This window comes from Heterocephalus glaber, unplaced genomic scaffold (assembly GCF_053883595.1).
Source record: "Heterocephalus glaber isolate CG9 unplaced genomic scaffold, H.glaber_assembly_v1.0 deba00001758, whole genome shotgun sequence".
Lineage (NCBI taxonomy): Eukaryota > Metazoa > Chordata > Mammalia > Rodentia > Bathyergidae > Heterocephalus > Heterocephalus glaber.
In genome coordinates this window covers 72,342-95,129 of record NW_028258455.1, presented here as the reverse complement: position 1 = coordinate 95,129, position 22,788 = coordinate 72,342, and the positions used below count along the sequence as shown (strand labels likewise).

Below are 22,788 nucleotides of genomic sequence, written 5' to 3'. Positions count from 1 at the left end.
ACTGAGCTACATCTCCAGCTCTTTTATGTTGTTATTATTATTATTATTATTTTTGGTACCAGGGATCGAACTCAGGTCCTTGCGCTTGCGCAGCAGATGGCAAAACCACTCAGCTAAATCCCCGGCCCCATTTATGTTATTTTTTATTTTGAGACAGGGTCTCACTTAGTTGGCCAGCTTGGGTTTGAACTCGCAGTCTTCCTGCCTCAGCTTCCCACAGTGCAGGGATTACAGGCATGTGACACCGTACCTGGCTTGGGAATAAAAATTCTTAGGAAAAATGTTGTATGGTTGCAAACCTGCAATTTTAGGAGAACTCTGAGGAAGCCAGATTGGCATTGGCTGGATGGTGATTAGGTGGAAAACAAGGGAGAGTGAACAAATAATTAGCAGACATTCTCTTCTTCTCAGGCCAAAACAGGAACCAATGGAACAGTCTGTTCTTTTTTTTTTTCTTTTCTTTTGGTACCAGGGATCGAACTTGGGACCTTGCACTTGTGAGGCAGGCAGCAGAACCACTGAGCTAAATCCTCTGCCCTATAACACTGTATATTCTGCTTTCAAACCTATAATGTCTTGCTGGGAGCTGGGAGATAAGGGGCTTATATAATGAAGTCACTTGCATTTTGAATTGACTAGTCCCTGTTCTGCTCCTACCGAAGAGGATTAAATGGAGCTTTCAGAGAGTAACTATCTCTTACTTTCCCTCCTTTTGGCCAAATCCCCAAATGGTGAAAAGAACTGGCTGTGTGGATGAGAGATGAGACTGAAGTGACTTTCTAGGTTCTGTAGTTCTCATCTAGACTTGTGCTTCTCAGTGGTCTGGGGAAACTTTTGAAAATGTACAAGTTGAGACTCTCCCCTGAGATTTTGAATCAGTAATTCTATTAAGGCCTGGACATGAATATTGAAAAATATTTCCTCAAGATCCTGATATAGCTCAGAACCATTTAATAGGTAAGTAGAATGGTGAATACCCAAATCTTGGAAACTTAAGAAATCTGTGGAAGAGTTTGATTAAATACCACTTTCTTCCAGTCTCTCCTTTCCAACACGTTGTGTTAGCTCAACTTTCACTTGTCTTTCTCTACCTCTGTCAATGGGAAGTGAAAAGGAGTATCATTGGTGCTGTTGCCTTGCAGGATACCACCACTCTCCCGCCAGCCTGCAGTCATTCACTGCCATTGAGAAGCTCTGCAGAAATTTGCTTATGGTTAAGCCAAGGCTGAATCTTTAAGAGTTTTACATCTCTTTATTATCATTCAGAGGATGAGGTCAACAGATGTTAATTATTTGCAGGATTTTCTCAGCTGAATAGTAGCAACCAGGAGCCTGTTTTTAGTTGAAGGCATGTGATAGACTGTCTCAGTGTGTTAAGTTCAGTGAGCCCTGGCAGAAATCAGTGTAGTAAGAAAGTAGATGACAGTGCTTTTTAAAAATTGTATTTATTTTTTGTGTGTGGTACTAAGGCTTGAACCTAGGGTCTTCCCACTGGCCTACATCCCCAGAATTCAGCACTCCTCGCCCCTTTTTAAAACTTGAGACTCAGTCTCACTAAGTTGCCTAGACTGGACTCCAACTTGGATTCTCCTGCCTGGGCCTACAGAGTGATGAGATTACAGGTGTGCCTCACCGCACCCAGTTGGGAATTCTTTTGGTAATTTAGTTTGAGCACGCCTATGAAACTATTTAATTAACAGTGGGGGAGAATTACATAGAAATGGAGGATAAATTAAAGTTGCAAAATTATTAAAATAGGTATAATGAATCTTTCTCATTACATTGTGGGGGACCCCCCCCCCCTTTTTGGTACCTGGAATTGAACTCAGGATCTTATGCTTGCCAGGCAGGCATGGTGCCACTGAGCTAAATCCCCAGGCTCTGGACTTCACTTTTTGGAAAAACATGATGTTAAAGAAGGATTTTTACAGGCAGACATTTGCTTTGTACACAACCATTTGGAATCACATGCACAGCAGAGATATAGCAAAAGACTGTGGACCAAATATGGCTCTTAGCTGTATTCAGTTTGCCTCCGTACATAGATTCCACGTTGAAATTTCACGAAACTCCACCAGAACTTGGGGTTTCAAGATTCTCTGAAAGGAGAACTAGTCTCTTTGGAGCCCATATGACTGTTGGAGCGTGCCCCCTGTATCTGAAGCTCTCCTGTTTTCTCCAGTTTGCTATTGACCCACCTCTGTATTTCCTCCTGTCCACTACTGTGCCTTTATGAATTTACAGCTCTTGAATTATGGTATTTTTAATAAAGAGTAAGGAGTTTCATGATATTTTATATTAATGTATAAGAATGTCATCTATATTTTGTAGTACCCTCTTAGAAATGGAATTGAATTTAGAAGTTGTTTTAAAAAGCTTTTTCTCATACTGTAAATTATCGTGTTCCTGTTAGAATGTCTACAAGCATTATTAGGTTAATTATGATTACAATTGGGTAAGTTTTGCCTGTTTCCACCAATATTCTTTCTCTTCAGCATTGTCCCTTAAAAATACAAGTGACTGGGGCAGAGATTTAGCTCGGAGGTACCGCCGCCTGCCTTCCAAGCACAAGATCCCGAGTTCAATCCCTGGTACCCCCCGAAAAAAATGAGTGACTTAATGGTTTTAATTATAATAAAATTAATCCATATTGGGCAGTATTAGACTTTTAATTGATAAACCATCATAGTTTTTCCTCTGATTTATAAGTATTTTCCCTAAAACAAAGAAATAGCCCTAGCAATCAGAATGGAAACAGAATGAAAACTTATTAAAAACAGTAGATATGCATGTGGATCCCAGGATTATCATTATAAGTGAGAATCAAAGTTTGGTACTGGGCTTTTTATCAGCTAAGATAAAATTTTCTTCTAATAATAGGAGAAAACCCCGTAGACAGTTTAGTAACAAGCAGTCAAAGTTCATTTGGAGCCTATTTCACAGTTGAGTGACCATGTCCCGGGGACTCATTTGGAGCAGGATTGGCTGACATATGTATTTGGATCCTGACACCATACTTGGAATCCAGCATGTTTCCTCCATAACCCAGAAGAAACTCCCATGTTCCTAGGCAGCTCTCAACACTGTATCCCTGAAACACTTAATTCCTCAGATGTTGATATTTGCCAGAAAAAAGTATTGTCAAATAGGAATAAAGCAAAGTTAAAGAGATTTTAATACTGAATAAATAATGCACAGTTTTATAATAATTTCTCAAACAGGTGATCAGTGAATCTGTTGAGGCATAGAACTTGTAGCAAATTATTATTTGGAATATAGACTGAGAACCCTGCACTAGGGATAACTTAGCTCATCAATTCAATAAAAATACTTCAGTCTTTTACTACTATGCTTTAGGGCTTGGGGCTACTGAGATAAAAGATACAGCCCCTGCCCTCAAGATGCTTTTGATTTAGGTGGGAGACACTGCATAACTCCAAAGTACCATGATAAATGCTGTGATAGAAGGAAAGATCCTTGCAGTCAGCGAAAGTCTGGGGCGAGTTTTGACACTGAGCTCATGTAGCAACCCTAGGGAGAGGTAGTGCCTTTCAGGAACAGCACCTGTGGAAGCATAATGAGGAGGAAGAGACTGCTGTGTATTTATTCTCTATACAGTGGACCTTCCAGTCATGACTGGCCTGACATATGAACAACTTGCTTAATGAGGTTAATGGAAGATTCATCTGCTTCTTGTTACCTATAGTGTGTGCCCAGGTAAACATCCAGATCTCTGCTGTATTGACTTAGTTAATAACCAGCCCTCGGAACTGATGGAGTTCGTAAGTCTAGGGTCTACTGTACTAGGTTAGAGTGATAGGGTCCTTTACAAGTTCAGTTGAGAAGTAGGTGGTTGTGTGGACTCTAAATTGTTTCTGCTCATTCACAGGATGACCTCACACCATATTTGCTTGCTCTAAGGGAAAACAGACAGCAAGTAGCAGAATTGTTTATAAAGGCAGAAACAAATATTCACGCGGTGGATGAGGTGGAAAGGTATAGTTGTTTGTTCTTTTTTTAAAACAAGACTTTAGTGGTGTTCTAGAGTAGTAATAAATAATGCACAGTCACATGAAGAAGGCTAACTTAAAATTATTGGGATATGATGAAAAAAATCAACACCAACCATCAGAGAGCAATTATTTTTATTGGGCAACACAAAGAACACTGTATGGGAGGATTCATGCTCTGTTATACAGTAATATTGACTGATGTTTGCTATTTTTATGAATAATAAGAGAATAACAACAGTTAATACACTGTGTATTGTTATCTTCAAAGTACTTCCTCAGAGTACAAGACATAAACCAAAAGGATTCTTACAAAAAAGAAACATGTAACACAAAACTTTCTTTTCAGTGATCTAAGATAAACTAGTAATATAAATGAAACCAGTTAGTATATATATTAAAATATTTTTGAAACAATGAAATAGGTAGTTTGGGGAAGTGTTTGAACTTCTCCCTACTTTCTATTTTGTATATATATTGTTTATCATATAAGAGAATATTTGAACTTGTGTGTCAGACTTATTTCACCTAACATTATATTCTCAAATTGCATCCAATAATCTGTGAATGCCTAAAGTTTATCTTTCTTTATGGCAGTGTAGTCCTCCATTGTATATAAATACCGTTTTCCTCATGCATTCTTCTGTTGATGGACATGTACACTGTTTCAAAATTGTAGCTGTTGTAAATTGTGCTGCTGTAAACATGGATATGCATGTATCCCTGTGCTATGATCTTAACTCTTTGAGAAGATATCTAGAAGGAGCGTAGCTGGATCAAATGGAATTTCTATTTTTAGTGTTTTAAGGAATCTCCACACTGATTTTCCTAGTGGTTGGACTAGTTGACATTCCCACCAACAATGTAGAAAAGTTCCTCACCTCCCCCCATTTTTTTTTTTTTGCTTAAATTCTTTTATTCCTCCCCCATTCTTGTCAACATTTATTAGATTTTTTTGATGATAACCATTCTTTCTGTGGTAAAATGGTATTTGCAATGTAGTTTTAATTTGCATTTCTCTGATGGCCAGCAATAGTGAGTATTTTTTCATATATGTACTGGCCATTTATTCTTCTGAGAAATGTCTTCTTTTCATTTCGGTTGCCCATTTCTCAACTGGGTCTTTTATTTTGGAAGGTCTCATTTTTTTGAGTTCTTTATATGTTCTTGATGTTAGTCTTCTGCCTGTGGAATAGCAGACAAAAATTTTTTCCCATCCTGAAGGTTGTCTCTTCGCTCTGTTGTTTGTTGCCTTTGCAGTACCGAAGCTTTTTAGTTTGATATGATCCCATTTGTTGATTCTCTATATTATTTCTTGTGCCATTGGGGTTCTGTTCAGAAAGTCCTTGCCTATGCCCATGACTTCAAGAATTGTACCTGTTTTATCTTCCATCCGATTGTTTCTGTTTTACCATTTAGATCTTTGATCCATTTTGATTTTAGTTTAGAACATGGTGAGATATATGAACGTAGACTCAATCTTCTGCATGTAAGTATCCAGTTTTCTCAGCACCGCTTATTAAAGAGTCTATCTTTGGGCCGGGGATTTAGCTCAGTGGTTTCGCTGCCTGCTGCACAAGTGCAAGCGCAAGGACCCGAGTTTGATCCCCGGTACCAATAAAAAAAAAAGAGTCTGTGTTTCCTCTAATGTATGTTTTTGGCTCCTTTGTGAAAGATCACACAGTTCTGTGTGCCTGGGGTTGTTTCTGTTTCTTCTGTTCTGTTTCACTGATGCTCATGCCTGTTGTTGTGCCAGTACCATGTGTTTTTAATCAGTACAGCTGTATAGTATAACTTCAAGTCTGGGATATGATGCCACCTCCTTTGCTTTTGTTATCCAGGATTGCTTTTGCTATTCTGGGTCTCTTCTGATTCCATATAGAGTTGTTTCTCTAGCTCTGTGAGAAATGACACTGGTGTTTTGCTTGAGATTGCATTAAATCTGTATATCAGTTTTGGAAGTAAGGCCATTTTGACAATATTGGTTATACTTCTCCAGAAACGGGATATCTTTCCATTTACTGATGTCTTCAATTTCCTTTTCCAGAGTGATGTAATTTTCATTGTAGAGGTCTTTCCTTCCTTAGTTGGGTTAATATCTAAGGATTTAATTTTTTGATGCTATTGTGAATGGTATTATTTTCCCAATTGCTTTTTCAATGTGTTCATTATTAGTATACAGGAATGCTATTGATTTTTGTGTTTATTTTGTGTCCTGGTACACTGTTAGATTTGACTGTCAATTCTAGGAGTCTGTTGTGGAGGTTTTGGGGTCTTGCAAATAACGAATCATGTTACCTGCAAATAATGATATTTTGACTTTGTCTTTCCTATACATATCCCTTTTTTTCCTCTTACCTGATCGTTCTGACTAATATTTCAAGGATACATTGATCAAGAGTGGTGATAATGAACCTCCTTGTTTTGTTCCTGATTTTAAAGGAAAGGCTTTCAGTTTTTCCCCATTTAATATGATGTTAGCGGTAGGTTAGTCATAAATGGCCTTTATCATGGTGAGATAAAGGCCTTCTATACCTATTTGCTTCAGAGTTTTTATCGTGAATGAATGTTGTATTTTGTCAAAGGTTTTTTCTGCATCTGTTGAGATGATCATGTGATTTTTGTCCCTGCTTCTGTTTATGTGATGAATTACATTTATCGGGTTGACTCCATGAGATGAAACCTACTTGGTCATGGTGTATGATCTTTTTGATGATTTGTTGCATTCAGTCTTCCAGTATCTTGTTAAGGATTTTTACATCTATGTTTTGTTAGAGAAATTAGCCTATAGTTCTCTTTTTTGGTTGATCCTTGTCTGATTTTGGGATCAGGATAACGTTAGCTTCTAAGAATGATTTTCAAAGTACTCTTCATCTTTCAATTTTATTAGAAAATTTGAGGAATATTGACGTGAGATCTTCCCTGAAGTTCTTATTGAATTGCACTGTGAACCCATCAGGTCCTGGGCTTTTCGTAGTCGGTAGTTTTTCATTAATTCTTTAGTTTCCTTGCCTGAGACTGGATGATTCAGGATTTTTATATCTTTTTAGTTCAATTTTGGTAGTTCATATGTATCTAGGAATCTCTCTGTTTCTTCTGAGCTCTCCAGTTTTTGTCGTATCTGTTTGTAAAGTAGTTGCTAATAATTATCTGGATTTTGGCAGTGTCTATTGTGATTTTACCTGTTTCATTTCCGATTGCATTATTTTGTGTCTTTTCTTTCCTTTTATTGTTACGATTGGCTATGGGTTTAATCTATTTTGTTGATTCTTTCAAAGCTCTTGAATTCACTGATTCTTTGTATTGCTTATTTAGTTTCCATTTCATTGATTTCTACACTGATTTTTATAATTTCCTTCTTTATACTCCCTCTGGGTTTGGATTGTTCTTCTTTTTCTAAGACCTTGAGTTGCACCATTAGGTTGTTTATTTGAGCTCATTCTATTTTTCTGATGTGGGCATTCACTGCCATATACTTCCCTCATAGGAGTGTTTTCATCGTGTGCCATAAATTCTATTTTCATTTCATTGTAGGAACTGTTTTATTTCTTCCTTAATTTCCTCTGTGACTGATTTTTCAAAAGTGTGTTGCTTAATTTCTTTATGTTTGCATAGTTTCTGTGGTTTCTTTTGCTATTGATTTCTAGTTTCATTGCACTGTGATCTGATAATATGCATGGTAAAATTTCGAAGGAAGCAGTGAGAGGGCAGAAGAGCCAGGGACACGAATATACCCTTCCAGCTCATGGGCCAGTGACCTGTCTCCAACCAGGCCCCACCTCCTGAGAGCATGTTCAGCTACTGAACTTGCAGATGGAAGAGTGCACTGATGAGTATAGCATCCCCATAATCCAAACACCTTCTACACAGAAGAATTACAGTGGACATTTTCAATCTAAATCATCACATCCTGCTTAGTCATTGAATCGGAGATAGACTATGGAAAGGGGATGGTGTGTCTTTCTACATTAAAGTTATCAAGTTTGCTTTAGTCTGAGCAGCAAAACTTAAGTCAGCCATTGGTTCCATTTTCAGTTCAGCATTCAGGTCAGGCAATTTGTAAAGAGAAATTATTCTCAGGCTCTGCCAGTCCGTTGGCTGTCTCTCTCTGATGTGGGAATGGAAGTGAATCTCCACTGACCATTTCATAAATTGGAAGGAGATAGAAAAAAGTAACTAAAAGCTTTTTAAAAGCAGAGGTCAAATTTTAATTGACCAACCAAGAGACGTCATTCACTGTACAGATAGCTAATCTTTCACCTTTTTTTAAGGACAAAATTCACATGCTTTTCTTTTGTTTTCACCTTAAAGGTTTTCCAGTAAACCTGGTCCTGGTGACCTGCAGCCTGGATTGGATGAGGATGACTGTAATTTTAATAACAAGGTAAAGTGCTCTTTTGTGAATTTAATTTTCTTCCTCTTAGTTTTGCTTTGTATAGGGCTTAGTCTTAAAATTTAGCAGTGGCCTACCTACCATGGTTTTATATGAAAATGTTTTTTCTTTTTCCTTTGGTGAATAATTGGTCCATACTCTGAGGTACTGGGGACTGAAAAAAAAAGTAATGGGCTAGAAAATACATAACGACAGGAAAGTTGTATTAGGCAAAACTTTCTCACAATAGAGGAAATATAAAATTTGGTCAAGGATTATTTGGATAAGTATACTTTACTGTGAGTTTTAAATCATACTACCATGGCTTTTATAATACTCATGCCTAAATAAATCTTAAAATGGATCCTATTAGTCTTTATAATAATCATGGAATTTGGGTGCCTTTATTTTCAAAACTTTAGAGCACATAAATATATTTTTTTCTTAGGTAGTTTATTTCAGTATCATACAGTTTTTATGAGAGCTTTTTCTATTCTTGGTTCTGTTTTTAGATTAAAATAATACTAGAAATTGATTAAACTTAGAAATTTTAAATCTGTTTCTTAAAATTTGTATTACTAAAGAATTACAGTTCTTTTTTGTTGTTACTTTGCTTCTGGGAGTTGATCATAGGGCCTTTGCAATGAGCTACATCCTCAGTCGTCTGTCTGTCTGTCTGTCTGTCTATCTATCTATCTATCTATCTATCTATCTATCTATCTTAGTCAAGGTCTCACTAAGTTGCCCAAGCTGGGCTGGAACATTGGGTCCTTTTGGCCCACCTCCGGAGTGCTAGAATTAATGTGCCACCACAGCTGACTACACTGTGTTTTCTAAGTCATTCTTCCGTTAAGAGGGTACTGTATTTAAAATTCTTCATCTGATTGAAGAATTCATGTTTTACCCAAAATAATAACCAGTTCTAGGACTAGATACTCTCCATACCATATGGTAAAGCTTTAAGAAATTTTTTGCTCTATAAAAGGTTTTTAAAAATACCCAATCAGAATCCTTGTATCTCACTCTAACATTTCAAGTTTTAGAAGTTTTTTTACTTCAAAATACTCATTTTAAACTCTTGCATTACTGTGAGCTACTAGAGATTAGGAAATATGTTTGTGGATATCCTGAACACTTGGAATAAGGTGTTTTGTATTAAGCAATACTTTTAATGTCAATAAGTGGATTTCTAGAATAAGTGCATTTTTATAATTTTACAAGCAGTGTATGCTTGATTTATGTAATAGCCAAGTCTATTAAATTTCTAAAAATATAGCCTAAATTATATTCCCTTTTAATGTTTAGAATATATAATTTTGGGTGAGTTATCTTGAAGAAATATGTCATAAATAAGAAGGAAACAAATTAGAGGTATATAAATAGGAAAGAAGGTTCCAGTACATTCCAGTATCCTTTAACTCTGAACTTAGGTTAGGATTTTATATTAAAATATCTTAACCTTTTTTTCAGCATGCTCCATGTTGTACTAGATACATGTTTTCAAGATGTACATTTCTCTTTAGTATTCTGATTAGCAATTCTTTCTCTAAATAGAAAATTGGCGTAACTTTTTGTTTTTTCTTCTCTAGTATTATGCTGCATTTCTCAGGTAGTGGTAGATGGCATGTTTAATTGAATTATGTTATAGTAATTAAATTAATCTATTTTAGTATTTATAAAAATAACTATAGTATAATACAAACTGGTAATTTTTTAAGAGTGAACAAAAGTCTAGTTCTTTACATACCTTATTCTTAATATTTTTCCTTTTCTTCCTTGGTTTAAGTTGGTATTTGGTTGACTGGTCATCTCTCTCTTCTCTCTTCTCTGCCTTCTCTCTTCTGCCCCCACTCCTCTGTGTGTGTGTGTGTGTGTGTGTGTGTGTGTGTGTGTGTGTATGTGTGTGTCCTTTCTTACCTGCTTTCAATGATTTCCCTCTAACCCTAAATTTTTCTTTGCAGAAAACACTTATGCAGTGTCTATTCTTTCAGTCTACCTTCATTTTCAGGACATATTTAGTTACATCTTTCTATTTAGTGATTGTGTGGCTTCGATTTATCAATCACTGCTCCACAGGATTTATTCTTGTCTTTTTTCCTGTCTTTCTTGGAAGGAGCTGAATTGATATAATCATTTGTCATTATCTATTTGACATACGGAATAGAAACAACTTATACTGTTTGTAATTCTAACCCATTAAATAAGATACTACTAAAAACTCACCTCTTAATTTTTCTCCTTGTGAGGTAATTCATGGAAATATAAATCATGCAAACAAATTCAAAATATAACAAAATGAATTTTTATTTCATAAAATGTTAGTTTTTTCAAAGTACTCTAAACTACAGAGGGATAAATATTTGTTTTTGGTTATTTTAGTTAAGAAAATAGTCTGCTAAATGTCCTACTATTTATATAATTAACTAGAGGTATGGGGAGAGTAACATTTTGGGCCATCTCTGTCATCTTTCATAGCCTTCACCCCATGAAGAAGATGGAGATTAGTAAATGGCAGATTGGGGTTTGAATGTACATCTGAATGATTCCAAAACCTGTGCTCTCAGTGTTAGATCAAGCAGTGATGGTGAATATTATTTTATCAGATTGATACTTGTGATTCTTAAAGCTATTATTTTTTTTTTTCTAGAAGGTCCCCCAAATAAACCTAACTGAGCACTGGGCTGCTCCTCAGCAATCCAGGAAAAATCGTAAGCTATTTGATAATGACTGCCTACTCCTGTGCTATTCACTGGTTTGAAGTTGTAGGTATTTTTATGTACAATTGACTTTGTTTTTATTGTCGTCAAAGCAAAATATGGCATTGGGGAACCAGGAAACAGAACCTTGCTTGATGACACTATTTCTGATCGTGAGAACAAAGATGTGGTTAAAACCCTTTCTGAAACATCACTCAAAATCCAGGGCTTTTCTCAGTCTTCCTTTTCATCATCAGCACCTGACCCAAAGGTAAGATCTTTCTTTAAATACTTTTCCCCATGCTTTTAGTCACATATGATGGCAAAGATCTTAGAAATATAGGGCCATAAGATCATCCTAGAAAACACATATAATAGGAGAGATTTATGTACAGAATTGAGCTTTATAAAAGTTGCTGGGAGTAAAATGTTCTTAGGTATGTCATTTTAGAAGGAAAGAATTAGAAAACAATAAAAAATATAAATATGAAGCTGAGATTGAATGAGAAGACTCATTTATAAGGCAGGATAAGACTTCCTAATAAGATTGAATAAGAGAGTCAAAATCAAACAGTATAAAAACGAGTTAAATGAGAGTAGAAACTCTATTATATGTTAGAAATTACATACTTTTCAATTACCTATAATTGGTTTCAAGAACTGAAAATGTGATCATTTTGCTACATTTAATAAAGTGATATCCTATTTAATCCTGCAAATCTCATATTCATAGATTATAGAGAACATTGTCAATGATCCCTGCAGTGGGTCTCCATCTCCTGAGAGACAAATATGTTGCCTGGGAGATAGGAAAGAGAGAGAGAACAAAAGACACAAACCCAGAGACTCCAGAGAAGAAGCTGGGTCTTGGGCTGATCTAAGGTGCCCTAGGTAGCAAAGACCAAAGGCACCAGGGACATCCAGTATTTATTCATTATGAGTGTGGGAAAGAGGAGAACTGGGCAGGCCTCAGGACACCTGCTGATAACAAGTGGCTAGGCAGGGGCACTAGCATGACTTTACTGAAGAGGACAGATGGTTAATTCAGGGAGGATGAATTTAGTTGGAGTCAGTTGATCTTGGCTGGAAGTGAACTCAGCCAAGCCCTGCTACTTCATGGACTAGGACTTAAGTACTGGTAGCAGTGATTAGCAAAGGACCAACACTAGGCCTACTTTGCTGTCTGACATGCCCATTTGAGTCACGTAAAACTTCGGTCAGACTCCTAAGATAATAGAGCCGAATTATAGAGGGGCAAGAAGCTTGTGGGACTTCTAACCTGCTAATACCAGGCAGAGTTGTCTGCTACAGTACATAATGCAAAATGAAATCCATTTTAAACCTTACTAAACTTATTATGAATTATTAATATTTGACTCTTTTATTCTTATGGTTTCTAGTTTAACTCGGTGCCTGGTGTATGTTTATTTAACATATATGACTGTTGGTGTATAATCTTGGCAAATGCTTTAGATCTTTTTGAGAATAAAGAGAAAATCAATGAACATTGTATTTCATTGTCTCATGAATTAAAATTCCCAGTTACATAATTGAGAGTCTTCTCTCATTCCCCAACTCTGGGGAACCCAGGACCTCATGCATGATAGGAAAGCTCCCTACCACTGAGCTACACCTAGCCCTCATTATGATTTTTAATCTGTATCCACTACATGAGAAAATAAATTTTAAGCTGCACCGTTCCTTGTTTTTATAGCAAAACATTTATTGGTGCATGTTAGGCATACATAATGATAACAGTCAGCATAGAGAATCTGCACCTAGTGGTGGTACATTCTACCTCTTTTTTTCCGTTCCCCTCACCTCAAGCCCCCTCCCCTCCCTATGTACAAAAGCTCTGTTTCCATTTTTTCCTTCTGTCTCCAGTTTATCTCTTGCCCCTTCCTTTCTTCCTCCCCCTTCCCTTGTTCCCATTCCCATTTGAACATTTTCTTCACATTTCCCAATATCTATTGTACATTTAGTCCTTATTTCCGCTTTACACTTATTTCCACATCAGAAAAACAATGCAGTATTTAAACACGTATGTCCAATTTATTTCCCTTAAGAGTATGGTCTCAAGGTACATCCATTTAGCTATAAATGTCTGAAGCTCATCCTTCTTTATGGCAGAGTGGTACTCCATTGTTTACAAAACCACATCTTCTTTACCCATTCATCAGTTGATGAGCATTTGGGCTGTTTCCAAGATTTAGCTATTACAAACTGTAAGCTACATCATTCTTTTTTTTTTTTTGGTACTGGGGATCGAACTCAAGTCCTTGAGTTTGCGCAGCAGGCAGCCAATCTACTGAGCTAAATCCCTGGCCCAGCTACACCATTGTTAAAGGGAAAAAATGTAGAAAAAATTTCCTTCTGGAATGACTCTTGATACATCCCTAATCTCTTCCTGTAATGGACATGCATATGTACACACCAAATGAATGAAATCACAATTTGTGATTTTTTTTTCCTAAAATAAACTTCCTGTTATATAGAATCATTGGGAAGAAAAGATTGATAAGAGTATGCAAAGTTATGAGGCTGGGGATTTAGCTCAGTGGTGCCACCACCTGCCTCGGAAGCATAAGGTCCCAAGTTTGATCCCCAGTACCAAAAAAAACAACAACAAAAAAGAGTATGCAAAATTATCTCTGGAAGATGATGTTTTTAATTTTTAAAGTATCTCCAGCAGTGGGAACATTTCATGTTATTCTAAGGAAGCATTATTAAATTCAGTAATCATAGGTTTGGGGGCTTTGTTTTTCCCACTTTGGTGCTTGGGATCAAGCTCACCACATGCTAGGCAAGTGCTGTGCTGCTTTGCTGTACCCGAGCCTCAACATTTATAGTTATTAATCCTTCCAGTTAGATTTTCTCATCTTTAAAACTTAGGAATCCTGTTGATGAGCTAGTTTACCCTTCTTCATATGGATGTTGAGTTCTGATTGACAGATACTTGAACAGTGTTTGAAAAGTATTTCAAGACTTGGAAAACCTCAATCTTGATAATGATGACTTTTCTTTTTATATATACTAGGTCCTTTCCTCAATTTTTGGTTTTTGAGACCGGATCTCACTATGTAGTTCAGGCTGACTTTGAGCTCACTGTGTAGCCCAGGCTGGCATCAAAACTCACACTGATGCTTCTGTCGCAGCCTCCTGAGAGTGCTGGGATTACAGGCATGCACTACCTTGTCTGGCAACCTTTCTTCAATTTTTAACTACCATCCCATATACTAGAAATAATAGGAAGTTAGAACTATTGGTATATGCTGTTTATAGGGGAATAGGAAAGCAATATGAATTTGAAAATAGGGTTTTACATTTCTTTCTTGTGTCATAGTGGTACTTCAAAATGGCTAGCTCTGTAAACACATCAGCCTTTCTCTTCTACGATTTAAACCTTTTTCTTTTTGGCACGGGGGATCGAACTCAGGACCTCGCGCTTGCAAGGCAGGTGCTGTGCTGCTGAGCCAAATCCCCGGTTCCTTTTTTGTTCCTTTTTTGAGATGGGGGGTCTCAGTATGCTCCCCAGGTGGGCTTCACACTCCTGGGCTGAAGAGACCATCCCACCTGAGCCTCCCCACAGAGCTGCGACCACACGTGCATATCATCATGCCTGACTTACATTGAAAACTTGGAAGATTTGCTTTTAAATGAGAATGTTTTCGCAAAATCTTAAATTGGTGTTTTAGAACTAAATTTCTTTATTAAAATTTTTGATTCATATTAGCATAATATCCTAGAAATAAATATTTGCAGGTATTAATATCTGTATATGTTTACGTCCTTGAACCAGATGTTGATATATATATATATATATATATATATATATATATATATATATATATATATCATTGAAAAATTGAATCCCCTGGATTTTCCCCCCTTTGGTTTACAAGAATTTCAGAGTTCTGTGTAGGTTAGCATTCTTACATCAGTTTAATGTATTTTAACAAATACTTACCTTCTTGAGCCCATAGGCTTTCCTGAATAAGTTCATCTACTCCTTCTCCGAACATGTTTACTCGGTCCTGTCTCCTAAGTCCTCTGGGTCCCTCAGGTTTGATGTACCACCCTGAAAACCTTGACCTTGACCCTTTCCTGACTATGTTAATAAATGGCACTGAATCCCTGAAGCTGGGAAAATCGTGGAGCCTGGCCATCCTTCTGGTCACCCATCCAGCCTTTCACAATCAGTGTTTCCTACCTGCTCACAGATTTTCACATCTGCATTCATTTTCTTCCCTATTAATTTGATATAGTACTCTTTTTCTGCTCCTCCTTCCCCCATTATGCTCATCTACCTTAACACTGCTGCCAGGGTGGCCTTTTCTGCAGAGTATTGGATCCCCGTTACACAAAGGGCCCCTGATGCTCCTGTCTTATCCATGCATGCCGTTGGAGGAACCGTATTCCGGTTTGGTCACATTGCTTGGGCATCATTTGCTGTGCGGTTTGATGCCTCATCCTTTTGTTTATGCTGCCCTGTTTGGAATGCTCTTCACACGCTTCCTGTCCACTTTCTCTCCCTTCCAAAATAGGACCAAAGGTTTGTGGCTTTTCCTGAGCTTCCCAGGTAGAGCTGACTGTTCCTTGCTTTGGACCCCAGTTGTAGAACCAATGAAATACAATTTTCTGTTCTTTTTGTTTTGTTTTGTTGTTTTGTATAGCCTTTTATCGGTACATTTTAGGTGTACAGCATAGTGACATTCATCATTGGAGACATGCACCTTTACATACTCTCTTGGTTATTATTTTTCCCCCTTCCCCTACCTTCCCTTCGACCCCTCCATCCCTCCCTTTTGACAAAGACTTTGTTTCCCTTTTTTCGTTTTCTCATATTAATTCCATTCCCTCTTTCCTTTCCCCTAGCACTCCCACTTCCCCCTCCCCTTTGCCCCTTTTCTTCCTATTTCACCTTACCTATTATACCTTTTAGTCCTTATTTACACTTTCAGTTTCTCACGCTAGAGAAACTATTCGGTATTTACACATGCGTCCAATTTATTTTGCTTAAAGAGTATCGCCTCGGTGTGCATCCATTTAGCAATAAATGTGTCTAATTTCTCGTTTTTGATGGGTGAGTAGTCCTCCATTTTATTAAAAAACAAAAAACAAAAAACCCACATTTTCTTGATCCAGTCTCCAGTTGATGGGCATTTGGGCAGTGTCCAAGTTTTAGCTGTCACAAACTGTGGTGCTATGAACATGGGTGCACATATATCACTGGTGGCATGATTTCTTTTAATTCTTTGGGGGAAGATGCCAGCCAGCAGGGGAATAGCGGGGTCAAATGGGACTTCCCGTCCTAGTTCTTTGAGGTATGTCCGTACTGATTTCCACAGTGGTTGCACCAGTCTGCACTCCCACCAGCAGTGGAGCAGGGTTCCTCTTTCCCCACGGCCCCGCCAGCATTTGTTATTGGTTGATTTCAGGATAGCAGCCATTCTTTCTGGAGTGGGGTGGAATCTCGGCGTTGTTTTCATTTGCATCTCTCGAATGACCAGTGATGTTGAACATTTTTTCGTATGTTTATTTGCCATGTCTACTTCTTTGTGTGAGAGATGTCTGTTCATTTCAGATGCCCACTTTTGGATTGGGTCTTTCAGTCTGGGAGGTCTGATCTTTTTAAGTTCTTTATGGATTCGAGATAGTAGGCCTTTGTCTGAGGGACCGCTGGTGAAAATTTTTTCCCACATTGTGGGTTGTCTCTTCACACTGCTGGTGGTTTCTCTTGCTGTGCAGAAGCTTTTTAGTGAAAAGAGATCCCATTTGTTGGTTGTTTGTGCTAGTTCACGGGCAACTGAAGTTTTGTTCATAAAGTCTTTTTCCTACCCCAGTGTCTTGAAGAGTTCTACCTAACCTCTGTTCCAGCCGGTTCAGTGTTTCTGTTTTTATGTTTAGATCTTTAATCCATTTCAATTTCAGATTCGTGCATGGTGTGCGATATAGGTCTAGTTTTTTAGTCTTTGGCAAGGTGAAACCCAATTTCTCCAGCACCATTTATTAAAGAGACTTACGTTGCCTCCAGCGAGGGTGTTTGGCTCCTTTGTCAAAGATGAGGCGGCTGAGTGTGTCCGGAGTTGTTTCTGCATCTCGTAGTCTGTTCCACTGGTCCTCGGATCTGTTTCTTTGCCAGTACCGTGCTGTTTTTAATCACCCACCGTAGCTTCGTCGCGTATAGTTTCAAGTTGGGGGTTGCAATACCCCCTGCCATGTCTCTGTTACCTAGAATTTCTTTTGCTATTCTGGGTCTCTTCTTGTTCCAAATGAATTTTTCGACAGTTTTCTCAATTTTCTGTTCTCGTTTTCATATATCTCTGCATGTGCTTGCACATAGAGCAGAATGTGTTCTCGGTTTTCACTTCTCCCAGAGCAGTCCCTGTGATTTGATTGATGTGTCTGTGATTGTTTCCATTTGACTGACTGACCGACTGACTGGGTGGGTGGGCAAAAGTCTTGTGTGTCTTTTGACGTTCCATGATTTTCCTTTTTTTATATAGGAAGAAGCACCCCAGGCAGCAGTCAGAAAGGAAGGAAGTGGGACTTGTGTTTTTAAAAATGCTTCACAGGAGCAAAGAAATGTTCACAAAGGGTGCAAAGATTATAAAAGTGGTAAGTTAGTGAATATCTGTGAAAGTTCTTTGTATGCTAGTAGTTTGTCAAGTCTGTAGATCCAAAAACATGGTACCCATTTCTTTAAAAGTTTTTCTTTTCCTGTTTTCCTTCCACAAACTTCTTCCTGAAATTGCTTCAACCCTCAGAAGTTCTTTTTTACTGTTAAACTTTTATGTTCTTGAAATACTCATGAATGCACGCCACCTGCCTCGCAAGCACAAGGTCCCGAGTTCCCCAAACACCACAAAAGAAAAACGACAAGACAATATTCATGAATGCAGATAGATTTGTACGTATATTTAAAATCCACAGCAGTAAATGTTCGCATTAATGTGTCTGTGGGTACATTTTACAGGTGTGGTGTCTGCCCCGGGATTAGGAGAAGATGATGAATCATCACCTTGGGATTCCGAGGTATTGTCTATTGTTTATCATTGTTTTTAAAATAAGCATTAAGTGAGACTTAAGTACGAAGGAGAATAATTGGACTTGACTTGCTCACCTCTGCACATGCCTGTTAGAAATTATGTCCTCACATTTTTTTAACCCGTAGTTAATAAAGTAATCCCCTGGACAAGATGGCACGTGTCTATAATCCCAGCACTCTGGGAGGCTGAAGCAGGAGGATCCCAACCTCAAACCCTGGACAGTTTAGCAATTTAATAAGACTGTGTCTCAAAAAGTAAAAGGACTAGGGTTGTAGCTCAGTATGGAGGCTCTGGTTTTAATACCCCGTAGTGCAGATGAAGGAATGAATGAAGTCTTCAGTACAGTACTGCTACACGGTACATTTCTGCTGGTTTGTAGGATTCATTTAGTGAAGCCAGTGCAGTTAGAAATTAAGGCTTAGACGTCACAAACAGTCAGCTTGGATTCTGACATTGAGTCGATGTAAAAACTAAAGAATTACTCCAGGTCGGCCTACGGCCAGTGAAATTCAAGAGAAAATGTTTGGATCATAATTTTTACAGCGTGTAACTTGAAAAGTTAATGAGTGGGAGTTGAAAGCGTTACTATACTTGGATTGCCAACTATTAGGGTTTGGGTCTGGCTGTCCCCCACAAAGCTTCATTAGGTCCGCGGTGACTGAATCTGGAATGTGTGATGTTGGGATCAAGGGCACGTGATTCCTAAAGCGCCACATGTGAGTGGTTTAGCACCGCCCTAATCTCGGGTAGTCTGACTGGGATAAAAGGCAGAAAGAGGCGGTGAAGGTCCCTTGTTGCCTGTGCTACCTTGTGGCCGCCATGTTGTTTCTCTTTTGCGATGCCTGTTGGCCATCCCTGCCTTGGAGCCAGCCAGCTGTGGACTGAAACCTCTACAAACTGTGCGCAAAATAAGCCCCTTCCCCTCTAACTTTGGGTGTCGGGTATTTTGTCTCAGCAATGAGAGAAAAGTAACTGACACAGCAAGTATAGATCCGCAAGGAACAGTTCAGGAGAAGGAAGAGATTGGGGAATTGTAAATACATAGGATTATAGTCACCGTTGGGTTTTGTCATGTTTTAAAAAGCTGAAACCAGTTTTGAATGTGGAATGCATTGAGTGCCCCCTTTATGGCAGCCATGCCCGTAGTGACAAACGTGTAACTAATGACAGCTTACTTTAAGAGGACCATTGTGGGGAAGGCCTGACCTCTCAGGTGTGAGGAGCTGCTGTATCGCCTGACGAGGCTCGAGAATTTTGCGGGGGTTTGTAGTTAGGCTAGGAAAGAGAGTGAATTGCTGTCAAATTAAGGATGAGGAGAAGCCAGGCGTGTCCGAGTGTAGGAGGACGTATTCTGGACAGAGAGCAGTGAGCCACATCTGTCCATCGTTTTCACGTCCTAGAGTGAGCAGGAAGCAGGAAGTACAGTAACTGTCATCGTAATCACTTACAGAAAAGACAGTGTATAAATAAGTACTTGGCACATTTTAGACATGTAAGAACAGTTCTTATGCTGCCCTTTTCATTAAGGCTTTTTACAAACTTTTTTGACGTTCTTAATTTTTAAAAGAGTTGCACGTAGTGTCTAAGAATTGTGTGCTATTATTTGAGTGTAACATAAACTTACTAGTAGTACATTTATATTTTCATCCATTTTCCCTATCAGTAAAATTTTTACCAAGAACATTCGATTTTTTTTTTCTGAAGCCCTTGTTTGTATAAATGGAGCAGCTTCTAAAATGTCGTTTGTACTCCTGAAACACTGAAGTCTCTCTGCTTGCCAAGTATTTTAACACTAAAACGACTTGTGTGATTGGAAATATTTAAGGCTGAATTATAGCAAATGTACTTACAAGAATCTGTTTAATCAGCGAAGGGAAAGGGACAGTCGGGGGTAAAGAGAGTGAAGGAGATCAAGAAATGATAACATACGTACCAGTTCCCCAAAACATTCACTCATTAAAACATCTTACAGTTTAGAAATATTGCATTTAAATATATATTTTTTAAAATCAATGTTATCCTTGTTGGGGAATGTAAAGTAGAGTTAGGAGATACAAAATGGGCTTGACATCAGGTTCTCGTTGAAATGTTCTGGTTTTCAGTATGTGCTTCCCATTATTAAATCTAATTGCGTTTTTCCTTTTTTTGAGACAAGGTCTCGCTACGTATGTAGTTCAGGCTGGCCTCGAACTCACACTGATCCTTCTTTCTCGGCCTCCTGAGTGTGCTGGGATTACGGGCATGCACCGCCTTGTCTGGCAACCTTTCTTCAATTTTTAACTACCATCCCATATACTAGAAATAATAGGAAGTTAGAACTATTGGTATATGCTGTTTATAGGGGAATAGGAAAGCAATATGAATTTGAAAATAGGGTTTTACATTTCTTTCTTGTGTCATAGTGGTACTTCAAAATGGCTAGCTCTGTAAACACATCAGCCTTTCTCTTCTACGATTTAAACCTTTTTCTTTTTGGCCCGGGGGATCGAACTCAGGACCTCGCTCTTGCAAGGCAGGTGCTGTGCTGCTGAGCCAAATCCCCGGTTCCTTTTTTGTTCCTTTTTTGAGATGGGGGGTCTCAGTATGCTCCCCAGGTGGGCTTCACACTCCTGGGCTGAAGAGACCATCCCACCTGAGCCTCCCCACAGAGCTGCGACCACACGTGCATATCATCATGCCTGACTTACATTGAAAACTTGGAAGACTTGCTTTTAAATGAGAATGTTTTCGCAAAATCTTAAATTGGTGTTTTAGAACTAAATTTCTTTATTAAAATTTTTGATTCATATTAGCATAATATCCTAGAAATAAATATTTGCAGGTATTAATATCCGTATATGTTTACGTCCTTGAACCAGATGTTGAGATAGATAGATATATATCTATAGATATAGATATATATATATATCTATAGATATATATCATTGAAAAATTGAATCCCCTGGATTTTCCCCCCTTTGGTTTACAAGAATTTCAGAGTTCTGTGTAGGTTAGCGTTCTTACATCAGTTTAATGTATTTTAACAAATACTTACCTTCTTGAGCCCATAGGCTTTCCTGAATAAGTTCATCTACTCCTTCTCCGAACATGTTTACTCGGTCCTGTCTCCTAAGTCCTCTGGGTCCCTCAAGTTTGATGTACCACCCTGAAAACCTTGACCTTGACCCTTTCCTGACTATGTTAATAAATGGCACTGAATCCCTGAAGCTGGGAAAATCCTGGAGCCTGGCCATCCTTCTGGTCACCCATCCAGCCTTTCACAATCAGTGTTTCCTACCTGCTCACAGATTTTCACATCTGCATTCATTTTCTTCCCTATTAATTTGATATAGTACTCTTTTTCTGCTCCTCCTTCCCCCATTATGCTCATCTACCTTAACACTGCTGCCAGGGTGGCCTTTTCTGCAGAGTATTGGATCCCCGTTACACAAAGGGCCCCTGATGCTCCTGTCTTATCCATGCATGCCGTTGGAGGAACTGTATTCCGGTTTGGTCACATTGCTTGGGCATCATTTGCTGTGCGGTTTGATGCCTCATCCTTTTGTTTATGCTGCCCTGTTTGGAATGCTCTTCACACGCTTCCTGTCCACTTTCTCTCCCTTCCAAAATAGGACCAAAGGTTTGTGGCTTTTCCTGAGCTTCCCAGGTAGTGCTGACTGTTCCTTGCTTTGGACCCCAGTTGTAGAACCAATGAAATACAATTTTCTGTTCTTTTTGTTTTGTTTTGTTTTTTTGTATAGCCTTTTATCGGTACATTTTAGGTGTACAGCATAGTGACATTCATCATTGGAGACATGCACCTTTACATACTCTCTTGGTTATTATTTTTCCCCCTTCCCCTACCTTCCCTTCGACCCCTCCATCCCTCCCTTTTGACAAAGACTTTGTTTCCCTGTTTTCGTTTTCTCATATTAATTCCATTCCCTCTTTCCTTTCCCCTAGCACTCCCACTTCCCCCTCCCCTTTGCCCCTTTTCTTCCTATTTCACCTTACCTATTATACCTTTTAGTCCTTATTTACACTTTCAGTTTCTCACGCTAGAGAAACTATTCGGTATTTACACATGCGTCCAATTTATTTTGCTTAAAGAGTATCGCCTCGGTGTGCATCCATTTAGCAATAAATGTGTCTAATTTCTCGTTTTTGATGGGTGAGTAGTCCTCCATTTTATTAAAAAAAAAACAAAACCCCACATTTTCTTGATCCAGTCTCCAGTTGATGGGCATTTGGGCAGTGTCCAAGTTTTAGCTGTCACAAACTGTGGTGCTATGAACATGGGTGCACATATATCACTGGTGGCATGATTTCTTTTAATTCTTTGGGGGAAGATGCCAGCCAGCAGGGGAATAGCGGGGTCAAATGGGACTTCCCGTCTTAGTTCTTTGAGGTATGTCCGTACTGATTTCCACAGTGGTTGCGCCAGTCTACACTCCCACCAGCAGTGGAGCAGGGTTCCTCTTTCCCCACGGCCCCGCCAGCATTTGTTATTGGTTGATTTCAGGATAGCAGCCATTCTTTCTGGAGTGGGGTGGAATCTCGGCGTTGTTTTCATTTGCATCTCTCGAATGACCAGTGATGTTGAACATTTTTTCGTATGTTTATTTGCCATGTCTACTTCTTTGTGTGAGAGATGTCTGTTCATTTCAGATGCCCACTTTTGG

At 38.5% G+C, this 22,788-nt stretch overlaps 1 protein-coding gene across 14 annotated transcripts in view; it reads left to right on the top strand.

Annotated features, from left to right (window-relative positions):
- The window catches only part of LOC147821220 (ankyrin repeat domain-containing protein 26-like), a 122,032-nt gene that overhangs the window by 29,502 nt on the left and 69,742 nt on the right, over nucleotides 1-22,788 (top strand). For all 14 annotated transcript variants that reach the window (XM_087201226.1, XM_087201221.1, XM_087201223.1 and 11 more), the window contains 6 exons: nucleotides 3,890-3,996; nucleotides 8,322-8,394; nucleotides 11,030-11,090; nucleotides 11,192-11,349; nucleotides 17,585-17,696; nucleotides 18,055-18,113. In XM_087201226.1, coding sequence (XP_087057352.1) covers nucleotides 3,890-3,996; nucleotides 8,322-8,394; nucleotides 11,030-11,090; nucleotides 11,192-11,349; nucleotides 17,585-17,696; nucleotides 18,055-18,113 — 570 coding nt within the window. The remainder of the gene's footprint in view (nucleotides 1-3,889; nucleotides 3,997-8,321; nucleotides 8,395-11,029; nucleotides 11,091-11,191; nucleotides 11,350-17,584; nucleotides 17,697-18,054; nucleotides 18,114-22,788) is intronic.